Here is a 17906-nt window from a genome sequence, read left to right as displayed (position 1 = left end):
ACTTGGGCTTACTGTACAGCCTAATAATTCTACAATTTTGTTTTAGAACTCCTCTTTTAACTTTGTGATGTGTGAGGAGGCAAGCCCTGAGGGATTCTTGCTTCTGGCACCAAGCACTAGGTACACAACAGGTGTATCTCACTCAGAGGACAGAGTTAGGTACAGAGTTTGCCTCGGGCAGTATGTTGTCAAACCAAGATGAAGGTGGTGTAAGTGAATTCAGTGAGGACAAAAATCTATTTCAGACCAAAAGGCAAAAAGCTCATCATTGCAGATCTTTGGTATGAATACAGACCATGAAAGTGAACCCTCGTAATCCTTCTGAATTGAGTTTTAAGGAGATACCTGGACTGCTGAAAGATAAGAATGCTTCCATGTTTTTTCCAATGCTGACAGCAAAAGGTAGTCGTGAGGGGAGAGAAACCACCTCCTCTCTCCAACAAATGCGTGCTCTAAATGCAAACAAAGGCAGCAGAGAGGGATATAGCTAGGGCAGAGAAGGAGTAGGATCTGCAAGAACCCCAGAAAGTAGGGCCAGGGAAAAACCATTCCACTCTAGGATAAAAAGGAAAAGAGGGTTGGCTGGGGAAACAGGTCCAGTATCTCTCATCTGGTAGAAATGTCACAGAGTCCGTAAGCTTAAATGCTTGGGGTTGAAGATTCCAGACCAGATTTGCAAATGGAATAAAAAGCTTTATGATAAGAAGAACAGGGAGATGCAAGTTCCCACTTCCCCTGATGACCGATTGTTCCCCTTTCTGATACCTCTTGCCTCACTTTCCAGAAGATTGATTTTTTCCAATTGACAGAGTCAAAACTGAAGTAAGTTACTTTGTCATTATCCTAGCAGCAGACAATTTTGCTTATGCTCCTAAGGCTAGCCTCGCAAAGACCAGTACATCCCATTCTCAGACATGGCTGTGACAAGATCTTACACAACTTGTACAATTGGGATTATAATACAATTTAGGAAGTTAGATTGTAAGCATTCTATGCATTCTAAACAGTCTGCTCCGCTTTCTCCCTTCCCTCACTGATAGTTCAGCTGTTTTTCTGTTCCTTAAATGCAGTGAGCTAGATTGGTATGGCTTGATAAATTACTTGCCTCCAAAATGACATTCCCAAGTTTCCCTTAAGCTATTTCCAAAGTCTACATTTCAAACGCAAATCACTGCTTCAAAGCTTCCATCTTTTCCTGTCCCTTCACAGACTTCCCTCACTCAAAATCACTGTCTAAAGTTTCCTGACTTAAAGTGTATTCATATGATAATTACCTGGGCTAAGAGTGTTAGTTTGAGTGTTAGCTTTTAAAGAGACAGGATTTATATACATCTCAATACATCATTTGCAATTACGGTCTCTACCTAATTAATTACGAACAGAATAGCTAGTTATGGATAGCATTAAAAATCATTAAAAACTAGAGCAAATTCAATAAAAGTTCCATTGATTCTTACTATACTATTTGTGCTACTATTTTACTTTCTTTAAAAAAGTTACTTTCTTAAAAAAACCAGAACAGGTACATGGGGAAAAATCTACAGCTTCCCTCCATTACAAGTGGGTTAAAGCAAATATTAGGACGTTATCTTGTCTGAATACAACACATTCAATTTTGAGCAGCAGCAGCAGCTTTGAAGTACTATCTTAGTTAGTTGCATAATTGCTATTGTGGCCATTACAAACTGGAACTACAAAACAGTGAAAATTAGCGACTTGCACCAAGCAGACAAGATTCAGGTAGATTTCTCAGCTCAGAATTAATTAATAAAGCCTATCTGTAGTCCCAAACCACAAGAAATAGCATTATTCTTAAGCATGACCTTCCAGAATTTTGTTCAAACAGCATCTTGACATAACATATTATCATTGTAAGTTACCTCAAGGCATGCTACTGTAAAACCCTAGGATTTTATTATTTACAGTGTATCATCTCAGTCACAGCCTCAAAAACAGTCCTGTAATGAAATAACCACAGAATTATGTGTTAGATAAAGGTATACATGGAAAAGAAGAAATAACAAGACTACTGTTATACAGGCAATACAGTTTTATTATGTTCTTTCACCAATTGTAGCAAAAACATTTAACAACTGAATGAATAATCAAGGGAACTTAATTGTCAACAGGAATTTCAGAATTATGTTCTAAATTTTAGACCAGGAAGGCTTGACAGGGAGAAAACAAACCATATACACACTGTAATAATAGTCTCTATTATGAAGATTTAATGCCTTCTTTAAAAGCACTGAGATTATTGAGGCACCTTACTGCAGGTTATGTATCATCTCCTCTTTGGCAATGAGATGTGTGGTTTTGTTAACTAGGGCCATTAGTGAGTTGAGCTTGTGAGACCAGTCATTGAGTATATTGTTTGGGTCCTTGGGCCTCTGAAAATTGATAATTCCTGCCAGCCTGTCTACTTTAGCAAAGATGGTCTTATTAACTACTAGGTTAGACAGGAACTCCTCCGATTCCTGCAAAGACAAACAGCACTAAGTCAAGAAAACAGCATTTTTACCTACAAAGCATCAGTATTCCTCCCAAACAGCATTAAAGCACAGGGAACAAGGTTTTCTTTATACTTAAAAGAAATACAGCTGTAGTAATACTGTACTTAAAAAAACACACAATACTTTAATATTGCATATGTTGGCACTACAAGCTACTAGCACCATCTATTCCAAAAACTTTGTTTTTAATTTGACCTATAACTGATTATCTTTCATTAAATTAAAAGTTTAATATACTACACCAAAAGACTTTTACACATTGGAGTACTTGACTACACAGGTATCAGAACAAGCCTTCTGACAAGCAAGCATCAGAAAATCCATGTAAATGACTGACCACTATCAAAGAAGGTTTATTCCGAGTTTGTGGAAAGGAGCAGATTTAATTAAAAGACAGTAGGGTAAAGCTTTTCATTTGCACCTGAAATACCAATATGCCATGATGTATGAATCTCTCTGGAAAGCTCTTGAAAACGCAAAGGGGGATGACAGGAAGACTACTCCACCCCACGTTCCCAAAGTACAACCGTCTATAAACAGGGACATTTAAAGGTGAGAAACCCTGTATCTTCAGTCAGTTTTAATCACCCATTGACAAGAGCTTTTTAACACTGAAACACAAGACAAGAAGCTCCAGCATTTAAATGAGACCTCGAATATAAATTAATTTTTAAGAGCAGCTATATTCGGGTTAATACTATTACTAATACTATTAGTCCCAACAGACTTTTACACTACTTCTCATAAAAAGAACCCAACGAACTAGAGTTCACTTAATGCTCCCTGCCTGTCTCTATAGCACACTTTGTTCTTCCTGGTAAGAGCTGAAAAGCACTGGTAACACGAACAGGGGAATGATACTAAGGATGAAGCTAGGAGAGCTGCAAGGATAATACAAAGATAGATATATAGAGATAGGACGACAGACACTATATCCATGAATGTTTATAAACACGCAAGTGCAAACACTGAGAATTTTGTACCAAGCAGTGTATTTCTACAATGCTATGTCTTTCTGCATTGTCTGTAAAACAAGGCAATGATGATCTATGGCACCACTTAGAAAGCTTTTTAAGCTAAAAAGAGAACTCAAATTCAAAGAGAACATTACTCTGCTGAATACTTACATTTTTGCCACAAACACATGCACACATACACTTCCATGCCGTTTATGAAAGAAGGATAAGCAGAGCAACACTTACATCAACGGACAGATCCAGGAGCTGTGCCATTCTCTTCATTGTAATTCTGGTATAATATTTAGCCATTATTCTAATATTCTGGAATAAAAGTGTTCAGAGTAGAGGGTTATGTGCAAAAATAATTGAAGCAGGCTGCAAAAATATAAAAGTCAATGTTAAAAAGCAGATTAGGAGCTGTAGTGGTCTAACAGCGGTCCAGCATAAGGTACGTGAGGGAGTTGTGAACAAACAGTTCTTTTGCTTGTAAAACGTATAAAAGTCTCTACGTGTCAAATTATTAAGTAATGAAATCAACTAGTTATGAATTTAATACAAAGCAAGACTTTCAAGTTTCTGCTTTATTGAAATGTAAACACTACATCTCACAATTTGAGTGCGATATGCTCCTTTTTCTGGCAAATGTGCCCAATACCCATCTATAATAACAAGCAAATAAAATATTGGAAATACAACACAATGGAAAAGGCAACTTATCTGCTGCTGTGCTACATACTTTTTTGTTTCCCTTTGTACCTGAACCATGGCAAGCGAAAAGCATTTTTAGTTGAGGCACATAGCTAATGCTTAAAGACAGCCACACTTACATGTTCCACAACTCTATTCTTTAAATCTTTCCATCTCTTTTCACCTTCCTCTGTACAGCCAAAAACATCTGTTGCAGGACTGTCAAGGGATCCTTCTCTCAATTCTTTCCCGTATTCTTCAACTAGGGCAGTCCATCGCATCAATTCCATGGTGGTAAATAGTTTTAGGAGGTCTCTAAATGGTTTAGTAAAGTTGATTTACAATCCTGTATTAATAAGGCTCATTTCGTACTTAAATAGACCAAAGAAATAATTCTTAATGTTTTAATTTTATTACTATTAATATTCATCGTTCTTCATGATAATACTTCACGCTATCGGGGGCAGCTCAAGTCAGACTGTGTTTCTAATAAAGATCCTTCTCTTATAAAGAGACATTTATTTTAATGTAGAACTTGCACAATCATGAAAATTTTGCAGTATTTTTCATACAGCATTAAATTCTGAGATGCTTACAGCAGACTCAGCGTAAATGGATTTCACTTGCACAGCTAGTTTGAAATGCACTTTTTTTTCACCTAAGAATTGTTTATCAGAAAGAATACTTACTTATACTTTGGGATTTCTTCTAGCTTTTTGTCACTACTAATTCTGTGCACCAAATCAGATTGTTCATTGTCATAAGGTGAAAGAATAACATAAAGAACAACGCTCTTCAGTGCCTGTTTAAGAGGAAAGAGTGTGTTTTTTTCCCATAATTAAACAATTAAAAACACTGCCCAAAGAGCTTAGAATTTAGCATGTAAAAGGCCTAAGCCCAGTGCATTAAGAAGTTAAGGTGAAATTGATGTCATCCTGCAAAAATGAACCCTCAATTCACAGCGACAGATTTAAATTGATTCAGGTTAACTAAAATTCTAGTATTTAAAATAAATACATTTAAAAAAATATTTTCAAATATGTAACATTTGCACTGCATATGCAACGGTATCATTTAGACCACACTTGCACAGCTGTTTCTAATTTCTGCACTTTTATAAAGCTGACAAGACATTCTCAAGATTTCAAAGACAATATAATGATGTTAGTTATAAATACTCATTTGAAATCAACTGTATTGTATATTTTCAACTAACCAATCTGTTAATATAGACATTTAAAAAAACCCTAAGAACAACAGACTGATGAGCTATTTAATCTGCTGTAAATTTATCTGGTAATGAAATGGCTATTTGCCACATGAAAATACAGACATTTTGTATGCAATGTTATCTTACCTGCTGCCACTTCTCACTTTCAGCCTGGATACATGGAGTATCATAAATGGCTCTGTAGTGCTTACAGATGGAGAGGTAGGAACCTTCATGTTGATCCAGCTGGATCATTAAGTTGTAGTATTTCAACTTTAATTTCTGCAACAGTGTCAAACAGTAAAATTAGTAAAGCTCCACGAATCATGTAAATGAAATCCAACTGGATACCAGAAAACAGAGGGATTCAAATATACTTGGACCTGAAGAAAGGCATGTCAGATAAAAATTGGGATGGCAGGCAGGGGGAGAGAGAAATCATCCAATGACTTACTTCTGTGTTGTCTTCTTGAAAAAATTTTGTATTAATTTTTTTGCTGATAATTTGAGTCCGAATATAGTCTTTTACAGCTAGACAGAGTCTCATCTGCTCCAAGATAAATTCTACACGTTCTTTCTTTTCCATTGAACCATAGGTTTCCACCTAAAATGAAAATGTAACTATTTAACAATGTCAAAGTCAAATGAAGTGAAGTTGTAACTGTGCAAGAAGAGTGGGAGGTTGTCGGGGGGGGGGGGGGGCAGGGCAGAGAGGAGCAGGGAACAAAACAAAACAACAAAAAAACCAGCTATTCCAGAGCAAGTGGAAGTGGAGAAAAGTTTATTCAATTTGAAATTATAGCCCCCACTTACACCGGAAGAATCCACTAAACTCAATGCACTACCTAGAGAATTGAAATCTGTTTTCCAAATGGGAAATATTCTACGTAACCTAACCATGAGACTTAACGAAAGCAGTTAAAACTGAATTACACTTTCACTAATAACAGTTAATCTCATTCTAGGCATTTCTGCAGACGTACCTGATTAAGTTTCTACACAATAATCTAAGAGCAGTCAGAAATAATTTTTATTGCTGACGCAATTTTGAGTTACATGGCGTGTTACCTGCAATTCTTGCAGAATAGAGGCAGCCTCTTTCACTTCACCGTTCTGTTCTTTTATCGTTGCAAGTGTCTTTGTCAGGCGAGCACGTTCAATTTCCACATATATCTGAAATCAGAAGTAGTAGTTTAAACATTGGAATTTCCTAAAGAGTGCAAACTTTAAGACCACAACCCCACTAAGACATATACTTGATGTTTTCATACAACCAATTAATTCCTTGTGTATCCATACACTATGCTGACACTATCCACAACATACACAGATAAAATATGATGGATAGTTGACACACCGGGTATTTGGACCAAATTAATCTAAAAGTAATGTCTAAATTCGTCTACCATTCTTTAAGCAAACATAAACGGATATGCACTGTGAGTGAAGTATTAGATATTTTGTCTGCTAAAATATACTGAAACAGATCTAAAAACTTTAATGGTTAATGTGTACTAAGTAGTACCGTTTGTAATGATTTACTCACTCCTAACCATCCATAAATCAACAATACTTGCTTAGTACCAGTTTAGACTAACTGTGAACAGACAAAAGCCATAACATTAATACAAACTTGCCTTAATGCAGAATTGTTTATTTTCTTAAAGTAAAAGGAATATTATGTAAAAAATTAAGTTGGTATAATGCTTTGATATCACCTTCTGGTTACTGTAGCTGTACGTAACATCTCGTTAAGCCCAGGAGAAATTAAACTGAACCTGCCCATTTCTCTAAGAAATTCAAATACATAACGTTTTAAAAAGTGAAAAATAAATGGCATTTTAGAACTCTGAAATGTATCATTAATTACATTAATAATACATCCAAATATCTACATCATGGAAATATGACCAGTGTTTCAGCAAATTATTTCAATATGAAATCTCGAAGACATTTGCAGTCTTTTGGAAAGAAATACACTAATTGACTTCTCAGGTTAATTTAAAAATACACTTTTGCTCTTACTTGAACAAGATTAAAAATAATGTTAAGAAGCTATGCTTTTAAAGAAGGTGAACATTTTTATTCTACCTTTTAGACATTCACTCTTAAAACAAAATCTTACTTTTCCTTCTGTAACCATACGCAACGTGTCAATTAAGCGCAGTTTGACTGGTAAGTCTGTGATGTCTTCAACATAAGTACAGCACTGCTGGACCATTTTAGCAACTGCCTAGTACAATAACAGGAAAGAAAAACATACTGTGTTTTTAGGTTTCTCAAATGCATTCAAACTATAACACTCAGAGATAAGTACTAAATAGTTTCATATCAAAATAAAGAGACTGATCTCAACAACAAGCATGCAAGATACATCTAGTTACTTGAAAAAGTAGTACTGCTCTTCTGGCAAATTCACGTGACTCTTCACACGGACTGACAAGACTTACCTGTTTGCCCTAAGACCTGCATAGCTAAAGGGAAGGTACATCTTAAGTGCGTGCACTAGCCCTTCTCTTTAGGACACCTGTAGATTTTTGAGGAAGGGAAGGAAGAGGGGTAGTTATTTCTGACTCATGCTTTTCCTTCTCTGCATATTCCCAAATAGGCACTAATAAGCTAGCATCCTTCAGTGGCGAGCACAGGTATTGGAGTACGTTGTTCTGGTAACAACACTGACAAAACTGTTACAATTATTATTAAAAATACCTACTTCAAAAACCAAACAGAATGAAACTTCTAGAAACTTCTTCCTCAAGAAGACAATTCAGCTGAAAAGACCCAAGTCTTCAGCCACACTTTGTGCGAGTTAGAGAACTAAACTGTACTCTCCTTGTATACAAACTCCAATTGTTTCTGCACATTAAAAAGTAGGTAACCTTTTTCTTCCTAAAGCAATGATGCAATTAAAATTACCTGTTGCTAACTTCTAATTAAGTCAAACTAAACACACAGTGCAATAAACTTTGTACCTTCTTAAATGCAAGTGCTTTCAGCTATCCTGATAGCCAATTTCTCAGACAGAACTGAATCCCAGAGTATGACAATTTCAAAAGCAAGCATGTAAAGCATACAGCTTATTTGATCACAATAAATTGCAATAACTCTGTTTTGCATATTCACCTCATGTGAACACGAAAAATTAAGAATACGTCTACAATACAGACTATAGAATAATGTAAAGATGAACCACCATCTAAACGCACTGGTATGCAGTGAAAGCAGAAAAGTCACAGCTGTGTTGCCCAGAACGGCAAGCTGGACCACATGGAGCTCAGGCACAAGGTGAAGACAGACTAAGTCCAGACATCAGTTTCAGTATTGGCTTTCATTATGCCTACCAAAAAATGTCAACAGCGGCTAATGACAATATATTCAGACAGGTGCTACTAAGTCAAGAAAGTCCCTACACACAAGGGGGAATCAGATACATGATACAGCTCCAAATAGAATTTTATTTTTTGTTTCAAAGGATTAAATTCACCTGTTTTAACTGACTTCTTCTCTTTGATAGAAGAATAATATTTTCATTAAGAGCATCCCAGTCTTTAGCTTCGTAACACATTTTCACTATAGCAACTAAGATGCGGGATGTGGAGACCATGTCAGATGCCTGTAACAAACAAACAGCACATTAGTGATGGGATAAACAACCTGCAGACCTCCAGCACTTGCACTTCTATTATACACAAGGGAAAAAAACCTGATTATATCTAGCGTCATTGATTTTCTTTTTAAAGAAAAGAACAACACAAGAGAAAGACTGATACTCCAGTTCCCTTCACAACTTTAATGCAGTGGAACAAGGGGGTGGGTAGGACAACCCAGGATAAATGTTGCACACCATATGCTACTTACCGTTCGTGTTTGTTTTTCCAAGGAGAGAAGGTTTTCAATTACTTCTTGCAATCTTCCTTCCTAATGTGATAGGCAAAGAATTATCACCATGAGTGAAGAATACAACTCAGTTTAAATTGAGAGTAGCTCTAATCCTCATGTAAGCAAAAAACATAGACTAGCTTGCCCACTCATTTTTAAGTATTTTATTTCTTAAAAAAGAAACATACATAGCACTAACTTTAAATACATGGTTCTTACACACAGACTATACTAGAAAGGTATTGGTTCCATTTTTGCCCAATACCTGCTATAAATTGTCTGTCTTGAGTGAGAAACCTAGCAAGTTTCAGACAGGTTTGGTTAGCTCACGTTCACTGAGCTAGATGGAAAACTGATTTCTTTCCTAGCCAAAACAAAGCCTTAAGTGAGAACAGATATGCAAGTAGATACTTTGGCCAAAAAAATTGTTTTACTATTACTTTCATCCACATTCATCATACCTTAATTACAGCATACTGCAGAAAGCATAAACTACATGCTTTACAGTCTAAACATGGAATTGTAATAGCCCTGCTTTTTGGGTTTTGAAAACTATATTTGCCTTTGTTTAAAGGAGTTAAAGATACCACAATGTACTTTTAGCCCTAAGTTGTAATCCCTAGCAAATATTTTCTAAAAAGGTGTTAATATGAGAGAATTGCTAACAGCCCATGGCAACTGTGGGGCTGCAAAAAAAAGTTAGAGACTAGAAAATTAATGACAAAAAAGAGAAAATTAAATTTGTTTCTAAAACGTACCCACCCTACTGAAATCTTTTAAGCTATAAACAATGGTTTGTCAAGGATGTGCTCTTACTGCCACAAAATTTACATGTTATGCGGCAATGAAACACGGTCATGGTGTCCATACCTACGCAGAGCTGTGCCTGTGGGATAAAACACCTGTGCCTACTCTCGACACAATAGTCTTAAGATAGTGTAAGATGCAATTTACTTATCTTAAGGCTACCGCCTTCAGAATCCTACAGTATGCTGTATTGTACAACATGCCTATCAGGAGACATGGATCAAGCAGAGCATTTGCAGCACTTAAAGAATCAGATGCCATCCCACTGGGAAAGAACATAATAGCAAATCCAATCTGTCTGTTCTGAGGTTTGAGATGTGTAGGAATCGCTACACTACACAACAAGTTCATAAAAGAAACCTTAAGGTACACCATATGCGTGATTACCTCTGCGATCCCATCGGCAAGGCGTTCTGTGGTCCTCTACGGCTGGATGCACATACACGTTTGCTCAGCAGATGCCAGGCACCCTGTCAGCCTGCCATGGCTCTGCCCCTCCATTCCAGTCTTTTGGGGCACGTACGTAACCGAGTTAGAAGGATGCAAAGCCCTGCCTGTCCAACCTGACACAGGACCGGCTACACGAAGGCAGCTTTGGCGCACAGCAGTCCTAGGATGACCACGCACCTACGCCTCTGCCCATGCGGAAAGTGGCAGCAGGGAAAAGCCACGTCCCTTCTGGTGGGGCCGGGCCTTCCTGTGCCCGCACCCGCGAGGCTGCACCCTGACATCTCCTCTCGCCTCCCTCCTGCCCGCCCTTCCGTACGCTGCCCGTGAAACGGTCGAGCGGTCCCTACCTCCCCCCTTCCGCAGCACGGCACGGGCGGCCCCGAGCCGCGGACCCCTCAGCACCGGATCGGCTGGCAAGAGGCGGCCGCACGCCCGGCGCCACCGGGCCGCCTCCCCGAGCGCGGCCTAGCGCGCCCCACGCCATGACTCAGCCCGTCCGCACCGCCGGCCTTTCCCCCCGCCCCTCACCTGCGCCAGCCGCTCGCACTCGGGCAGCCGCTGGTCCACCGTCGCGCTGTAATCCACCTCCATTTTCACGATACGGCCATCGGCCCGCTCCGCGCCGCCCTCCGCCATCTCCCCGGCTCCGCTCCGCGTCCCCCCGCGAACACACACCGGAAGCAGCCGGGCCCTGCGCGCAGGCACGGCCGGGGCAGCCCCGCGAAGGCCCCCGCGCCGCGCCCAACAGGCGCTGCCCGGGCCACCTGCGGCCGCCTCAGGCCCCGGGGCGGGCCCGGCCGGGAGGGGAGGCGGCGGCGCTGAGGGGCTCGGTGCCGTCCGCCGCTCTCGGCCTCTGGGCAGCCCCGCAGGCGGCTCCCGCCGCCGCCGAGCCCCGGCCTGGCTCGCTCGGAGCCGTGCCCCCGGCTGAGGGGACCCCCCGGCGCCCGGGAAGGGGGAGGCTGGCGCCAGATGTGGGGCGGTGACTTCCCCACGGAGGCCAGCTGAGGCCCTCAGCTCGCCCCGTGGCTTCCTGCCTCAGCGGGGGCGTGGGCTTTCGGCGCAGTTGCCAAAGCCACGGTGCTGCTCGTAGCTCGTGTGTCAAGAGCTTGAGACCTTGATAGGGCCGTGGGGTGGGGGTGGCGAGTTTGTGCTGTTGCCCCCCTTTCTGAGAGGGCCGCGCCGCGTTGGCGTGGCAGGCTGCACCGCGGGCTGGCCTGGAGGGCTCGGGGTGCCGCCGCTGGTGACTTCACCGTGGTGATTCCAATGTACCTCACGTCCCAGCCTTGAGCCACTTAATCAGCCTGCATTGCTGGACAGGTGGGGAAAAGGTAGGAGGCACAATGGTTTTTGAAAGCACAAGGATCCTGTTTTTTAGACAGTTGCACCATTAATGTGTTTGATAAGTTGTTGTGAGATGGTGCAACGCTTGTGGTTGTAGATTGCCATCATCTCCCATCCCGAAGCAAAATTTGATACGCTGCAAAAGTTTCATTCACTGGTGAAGTTCAGAGAAACTCGCTCGTGTTTGCCAGCAAACAACTCGGAAGGAAATAATAATCAGTGAATGCCCTATATCTGTGGATGTTTTAAATATTTAAGACTCCCAGAAAAAATGAGTTGCCATTAAATTACATTGTGTTGTGTTACTTTATGACTATTCTGCATATGTAACAACATGTTAATGCGTCAAAGGGGTGTTTGAAATAACTATTTTAAATCTTTCATTTACAGAATTAAGACTGAGTTACTACATCTGCTACAGTAGTATAAATTCAGAGTAATTCAATTAAGTGAATTCAGAGCTGTAATACTGTATTTTGCAATTGTGTCTGATATATGCTTTCCAGTTAGCACAGCACAGACCATGGACTTGGAGTCACCTTCTGTTTGAACTCAAGCTTCATTTAAAAAGTCCCGTAACAGATTTATCCATTATCCTTAAACATTTTTAATTGCCCTACGTATTGAAAATGCAGGCATGTATCACAGACAGTGTATGAGTTCTTTCCTAACTCTCGCCATTTACAAATTTGTACAGAGCTCTGGCTGTTTCTTTCACATTGTGAAATCTCATTCTTTTAGGTTGTTGTAATATTAGTATATTTTTATAGTCAATGGATAGGGAGTGATGGCTTTCAGGGAAGTTAAAAGTCAGATACTAATGTAATTGAACATATTCCCGTACACATTTTGGTTCAGACAGTGAGTGAAAGAGCAAGAAAATTAATGCATACTGCAACTGTTATCTTCCTTGACCTGCTTGGGTATGCTGGGAGATGAGGTGGCAGCTATTGCCTCCAATGTAGACTTCCTGAATGGCTCAAAAAAACCCCCCTAAATTCTTGTTTTAAAGTCCTTAGTAAAATCCCAGAAGACTTTTACTGTCTCTTACTATGAAGTGACATTTTGCTGACACAAGTCCTTCTGGAGTTAATGTTCAGCATGATTTAACATGGGTTTTTTTCCCCCAGGTCAAAAATGAAAGACGAATGAAAAATGTCTTATTTTTACCAGTGATCATAAAGAGCATGATGCAGAGGTAAGAATAATAGTTTCTGACAATCCAGAGAAAACAAAGAACCAAAATTGAGGCCGGCATGCTTGGCAGAAACTTCCTGGCTAGCTAGAGCTAGAAGTTTTCTCTCCCAGCGTGTCCCCTAGAAAGCATTTGGTGAGCGTGCTTTGTAGAGAATCCCGGGACAGTAGTTGTAGCAGGGAGTTGTAAAGGGTATTGCTGTGATCACCAGATTTTTTCCCCCACATGGAATGCTGTGCAGACAGCACAAGACTGAGCTGTGCTTGTGGCAGTAAGTATGGGGTGGGTGACTGAAGAATGTTTTGCTGGAGGTATGGGAAGTAACTTTGGTTTCCATTTTAAGTAGCTACTGGATTTGACACACTACTTTCTGCAGATCTGCATGCCTTGTTATTTTAAACAGACCTATAAGGTTTGGTTTATGTTGAAAGCACATAATGGGTGATAAACTAGTTCAGGTTTTTCCCCTGTTTTTATTGAAATCAATGTCTTTGCCTACAGATGAGTAGCATCAAGGCCCTATGCAAAGTAGTTCAATTTTTTTTACACTGCTTTTCGGCAGAAATCCAGATATATTGTTCCCAATGAATGAAACAACTAGCAAATCACTTAAAATCGAAGCAGATGTTTTAGAGGTGACTTTATATATCTCTCATCTGTAGGTAGTATCATGGGTATTGCCTTGTTTTGGCTATTCTGCATAGAAGTTTCAGGAACATACACTACTGACATTATGAATGGTAGCTGCGGTTCGGATATTTATAAATGGCTGTTGTCAGATTTGAGATAGAAGACTCATTAACCACATTGTTCATACCTCAGTTGAAAATCCAGACTATTAACAGAGCTCCCAGATTTTCTATTTGTTTGTGTAGGTGTTTGCGCTTCACTGGGAAGGCAGGGTGTGTGAAATATTGTGCTATTATTGCAATGGAATGGAAGAGTTATGTTGGTAGCTCCAGGAGATGGCACTGTGTCCTCTCTGGGCTAAAAATGATATACATAGCTTTGAAATGTACAATCACAGCCAATGAAAATCTGAGGTTTTTTGCTCTTTCTTGTTATGAAACACACATTTCATTGTAGACCTAAATTTATCTTTAACTGTCCCAAATAGGGTATTTCATCACTTCTATTTTTGCAAATAATTTATATTTAAGTGCAGATGTATATTTTACCGTTATCTGTACAGCGCCTTGTCTTTTCATATTACTGACACAGTGCTTCTCTGCGCTTTGTAGCCTTTGGAAGACGGGAGAAACAGCAGTGTCAACGTTTTATGATTTACCTGGGGTTGTGTAACAGTTCGGGACTGGGCTAGTTTCCGAATTGGGTTCCTGTGCATATCAAGTTGTAATTAATAATGGGTAAATTTCTCTGAGAAACACAAACCCCAGGTATGTTTTAAAAACCGATTTAACTAATAAATTGCTTGCTGAGTAGCAAAAAAAAAAAAGGGGGGGGGGGCTCTTAGAACGGTTCTGGCTTTATTGTTCAGCTGGGAAGGAGGCACTTTTTTGCACTTAACTTTCTGCGCGGCGTTTGAAAGTAAATAGCCGATAGGGAAAAAAAAAAAAAAGAGTTTTATTTGTGTTGCAAAGCCCGGCGGCTGATAACGGAGGGCTGACCAAAAGGGAAATGGGCGAGGCCTTCACATCCTGTGCTCCTCTGCCCGGGCAGGCCCGCGGTCCTCCCTGCTCTGAGGGGCGGGCGAGGCGCCCTGGCCGGGCTCTCGCTCCTGCACGGCTCGCAAGGTGCGTGGGCAGCGTGAGGCAAGCGACTTCCCCCCGAAGCGACGAGTCTTCGCGGCAGCATTCATTTCCACCCCGATTTCTCCCGCCTCAGCGCTGCCGGCCGCCCGGGAGGCACCGCCGGGGCGAAAGCCGGAGCCCCGCGGGGGCGGCCACGCCGTTCCCTTCAAACGCGCCCGCCCCCGCCGCCTCCTTCCTGCCGCCCCGCTGCTGTCAGCCGCGCCCCCGCCGGGGCCGCCGCCGATACAGCCCGCCCGCCCGCCCGCGGCTGCAGCTCGCCCGCCCGCGGCTGCAGCTCGCCCGCGGCTGCTCCGGGGAAGCCGCGGCCGCCGGCTCGCCGCGCTGCGCCCCCAGCCCCGAGCCCAGCGGGAGCCGCGGCGGCCGCAGCCGCGCTGCGGCGGGGAGGCGGGAGCCGTGCTTGGCAGCCGGGGCAGGCAGCGTTATAAAAAGGCTTTGTCTTGGAAACCGGCATCTCGTCTTTCCTGCGGCCCGACGCGCTGCCGGCGGTGGCGAAAGCCACATTTTCGGCTCGTTTGCTCCTCTCGGCGCCCCAGGCATGTCGTGACAGAGCTGCGAGCGCTGCCGGCCGCGCACACTTCCGACGGATGTCTTGGGCTGCAGCCGCGGCGTTCGGGCTTTGAGGCTCGGTAGCGTGTGGCGGGGCGAGCGTGTGCGACTGCCGCGATCGCAGGAGGAAGAGCTGGCAGAGAGGAGCAGTTGTGTTGGCTTTTTCGTCTCGCTGGGTCAGCCTTCCTGGATGGTTGCGTTACTCGCTTGCGGACACATTGTCAAGCGCCCACAGAGAGAGAGGCTCGATCGTTTTTTCCCGTGATTGGTTTTCGTCGTGATCGTCGTGCAGAAATAACCGCTTTTCTCCCGGTGTGCTGGTCCGTAGCGAGGCAGCGGGAATATGCTCATGAAGGAGTACCGGATCTGTATGCCTTTGACAGTCGAAGAGGTAAGCTCCGCCGCTGCTCATGCCTGGGCTGTTTCTCACCAAGGGTTTTCTCTTTCTAAGGCGAGCTGCGGTTCTGTTTGTTTTACCGAATATTTTTTCCTCCCGTAATAAGCCGGAGATGATTGGTTAGAGAGGTGTGTTTTTATTGGAAAATAGGGGAATCCTGCAGGAACGAAGGGAACTTAAGTGTATCGAAAGCCTTGTGTCATCAAAGTATTGGTTATACAGATTTTCCAGCCAGACTTTTAAGCAGAGTCTTACGCATATTTGCAAGAGAACGCTTTGTGCTGAAGTCCCCTGTTCAAGCGTTTGTCCAAAACCCAGATTCTAAATATATCTTCAGGTTTGCTTAAAATACCCTTGCAGATGGCAGTGGCCTGAAGCTCCAGCACAGGTAGGGTAGCGAGGTGACAATTCATTAGCAGAACTTTTTTTCTGGTCATTTAAAGAGACGATCGGAACTCAAACCACGCTTTGTCGATGTTCTGAACTCTGCGTTGGGAACGTGCTGGTTTTATTTTCCGCAGACGTCCTGCCCGGTGGTTGGGGGTGGGGGGGTGACAGCTGCGCGCGGTGCGCGTGCCGCTGGTTCCTTGCGCGCGCGGTGCGGGCTCAGGTGCTGTCGGCGCCTCGGGGCGCGAGGGCGTGCGGAGCCGGGGCGGGGCTCTCTGCTCTGCCGCGTGTGGCACAGAAAGGGCGGCTGCCCTTCTAATGAGCCATTTGGGCTACCGAAGCGGACAGTGGCGGGGCGGGGGGGCCGGGACACGGGCGAGCCCGCGCCGCGCATCTTGCGCCGCCATCCGACTGTCTCCTCTCGTCTCCTGCGGGCGGGGCCGCCAGGGGGCGCCCTCCCCGCGCTCCGCGCTCTGCCCCGCGGGGCGGCCGGGGCACCCTGACCGGGGGGGACACACGGCACCGTGACCGTGACCGTGACCGTGACCGGGGGGGCCGTGAGCCGCGGGAGGCCTCCCGCCCCGGGCCCGGGCCCCTTCCGCGGCCGCGGGGGGCTGCGGGCGGGCTGCAGCCAGTGCTCGTGAGGCAGTAAGGCTCGCAGGCAGACTACGCCCCTTTTCGACCCCTCTGCCCCAAGGTTATAACAAACTACACTTACTTTGCGAATTAATTTGCGGGGGGTTTTTTGTTTGTTTGTTTGAGTGCATCCAGGTGAGTGTTTTGCTGCACGCTTTTCTGTTTCTGCCATTCGCGTAGAGCACCAGCGTGGCAGCGTAGCCATTTCAAAGGTCTGTTTGTATCCTCAGATTTTGGCAAACGAACGGCGTTCTAAACCTAAGAATTTTAAACTGCCAAATATTTACTTCGGGCTGCTCAGGAAATTCCTTCTTCTGGGAGCAGGACCTAAAACCACCACGTACGCGTAGGTAAACAGGCATAGGTTTAATGCTGGCAGTTTTCCAGCCAAGTTACATAGTGTGCTGTGATATTGGATGGCATTGTTCTTTTAATACATAATTTTATTTGTATATTGTATTGTCCTAATGTAGACAACATTTTATCCAAGCCAGTTCCTGATGTCCTCAGACTACCACACTTGGTTAATGACAGTTCATTATGTCATCAGAAGGGAGCAGATCTAATTTACTTTGAAAAATTATTGTTAAACAAGGTTTCCAGATAGAGAAAAGTTGAAAAATCTCCCAAAACAGGAATCGTTGATGCACGGTGAGGCAGAAGATGACGTTGGAAGTATTTTGTTCTCTAGAATGTTAACAGAATTAGTAAAGATACTCACGTGACTTGTAATTTCTCTTATGTTGAAACATCCATTATTTAATCCAAGAGCTGCAGCTGAGATGCCTTAATGAGGGACCTAGAACATGTCTGATATTTACCATGAATTTCATTATTGATTATAAAATGGACTAGGACAAAATTGTGAAATTAGCAGATATCCTATTTTTCTTATGCTATTTACATACTAAAACCATCCTGCACTGTTTTTCTCATAGTGGTTCATCTGTGTGACATTTCCTCCAGTCTATGAAGGCGTTACAATCTTATTTTACCTTCAGTTGCACGTTAACTACCAATAATGCGTGATATTTTTGGCGTCTCTGTAGAATAAGAAGGTGATGCATTATGCGGTCGTCAGGAGAACATCCGGGGCAACGCTCACCCTTCAAAAACCAAGAGCATTT

At 42.9% G+C, this 17906-nt stretch overlaps 3 protein-coding genes across 9 annotated transcripts in view; 1 reads left to right on the top strand and 2 right to left on the bottom strand.

Annotated features, from left to right (window-relative positions):
• HELZ (helicase with zinc finger) overlaps nt 1-1920 on the bottom strand; it is a 96327-nt gene extending 94407 nt beyond the window's left edge. The window contains exon 1 of the mRNA XM_075719818.1: nt 1881-1920. The gene's annotated coding sequence lies outside the window, so the exon portion shown is untranslated. The remainder of the gene's footprint in view (nt 1-1880) is intronic.
• An 81-nt stretch (nt 1921-2001) lies between these two features.
• On the bottom strand, nt 2002-11148 carry PSMD12 (proteasome 26S subunit, non-ATPase 12). 7 transcript variants are annotated; one of them, XR_012831539.1, is made up of 12 exons: nt 11034-11148; nt 9228-9287; nt 8854-8982; nt 7495-7602; nt 6438-6542; nt 5824-5973; nt 5517-5651; nt 4849-4961; nt 4300-4474; nt 3716-3793; nt 2935-3043; nt 2441-2477 (listed from the first exon to the last, which is right to left on the bottom strand). XR_012831539.1 is itself a non-coding variant. In XM_075719820.1 (11 exons), the coding sequence occupies exons 1-11, from the start codon at nt 11139-11141 to the stop codon at nt 2268-2270; spliced, it is 1371 nt and encodes a 456-aa protein (XP_075575935.1). In that variant the 5' UTR covers nt 11142-11148; the 3' UTR covers nt 2002-2267. The 7 variants fall into 7 exon arrangements, 6 of the variants coding, with proteins under 6 accessions (XP_075575935.1, XP_075575936.1, XP_075575941.1 ...); XM_075719820.1 differs by lacking the exon at nt 2935-3043 and having other exon boundaries at nt 2002-2477; XM_075719826.1 differs by lacking the exons at nt 2935-3043; nt 11034-11148 and adding an exon at nt 10443-10462 and having other exon boundaries at nt 2004-2477.
• Nucleotides 11149-15557: 4409 nt separating this feature from the next.
• The window catches only part of PITPNC1 (phosphatidylinositol transfer protein cytoplasmic 1), an 82799-nt gene continuing 80450 nt past the window's right edge, over nt 15558-17906 (top strand). Inside the window, exon 1 of the mRNA XM_075719906.1 lies at nt 15558-15750. Within this exon, the coding sequence (XP_075576021.1) occupies nt 15703-15750 (48 nt within the window). The 5' untranslated portion in view covers nt 15558-15702. The remainder of the gene's footprint in view (nt 15751-17906) is intronic.

This window comes from Pelecanus crispus, chromosome 12 (assembly GCF_030463565.1).
Source record: "Pelecanus crispus isolate bPelCri1 chromosome 12, bPelCri1.pri, whole genome shotgun sequence".
Classification (NCBI taxonomy): Eukaryota; Metazoa; Chordata; class Aves; order Pelecaniformes; family Pelecanidae; genus Pelecanus; species Pelecanus crispus.
Note: the sequence above shows the minus strand (reverse complement) of the source record. Positions and strands in the feature narration are given on the sequence as shown.

Excerpts from the sequence above, each read along its gene's own strand:
- PSMD12 (XM_075719820.1), bottom strand. The coding sequence starts at position 11,141 with ATGGCGGAGGGCGGCGCGGAGCGGGCCGATGGCCGTATCGTGAAAATG. Across the intron at positions 8,983-9,227 it reads TGGAAAAACAAACACGAACG|GCATCTGACATGGTCTCCAC; the intron begins GTAAGTAGCATA and ends TGTTTGTTACAG. Across the intron at positions 4,475-4,848 it reads GAAGAAATCCCAAAGTATAA|AGACCTCCTAAAACTATTTA; the intron begins GTAAGTATTCTT and ends TAAACCATTTAG.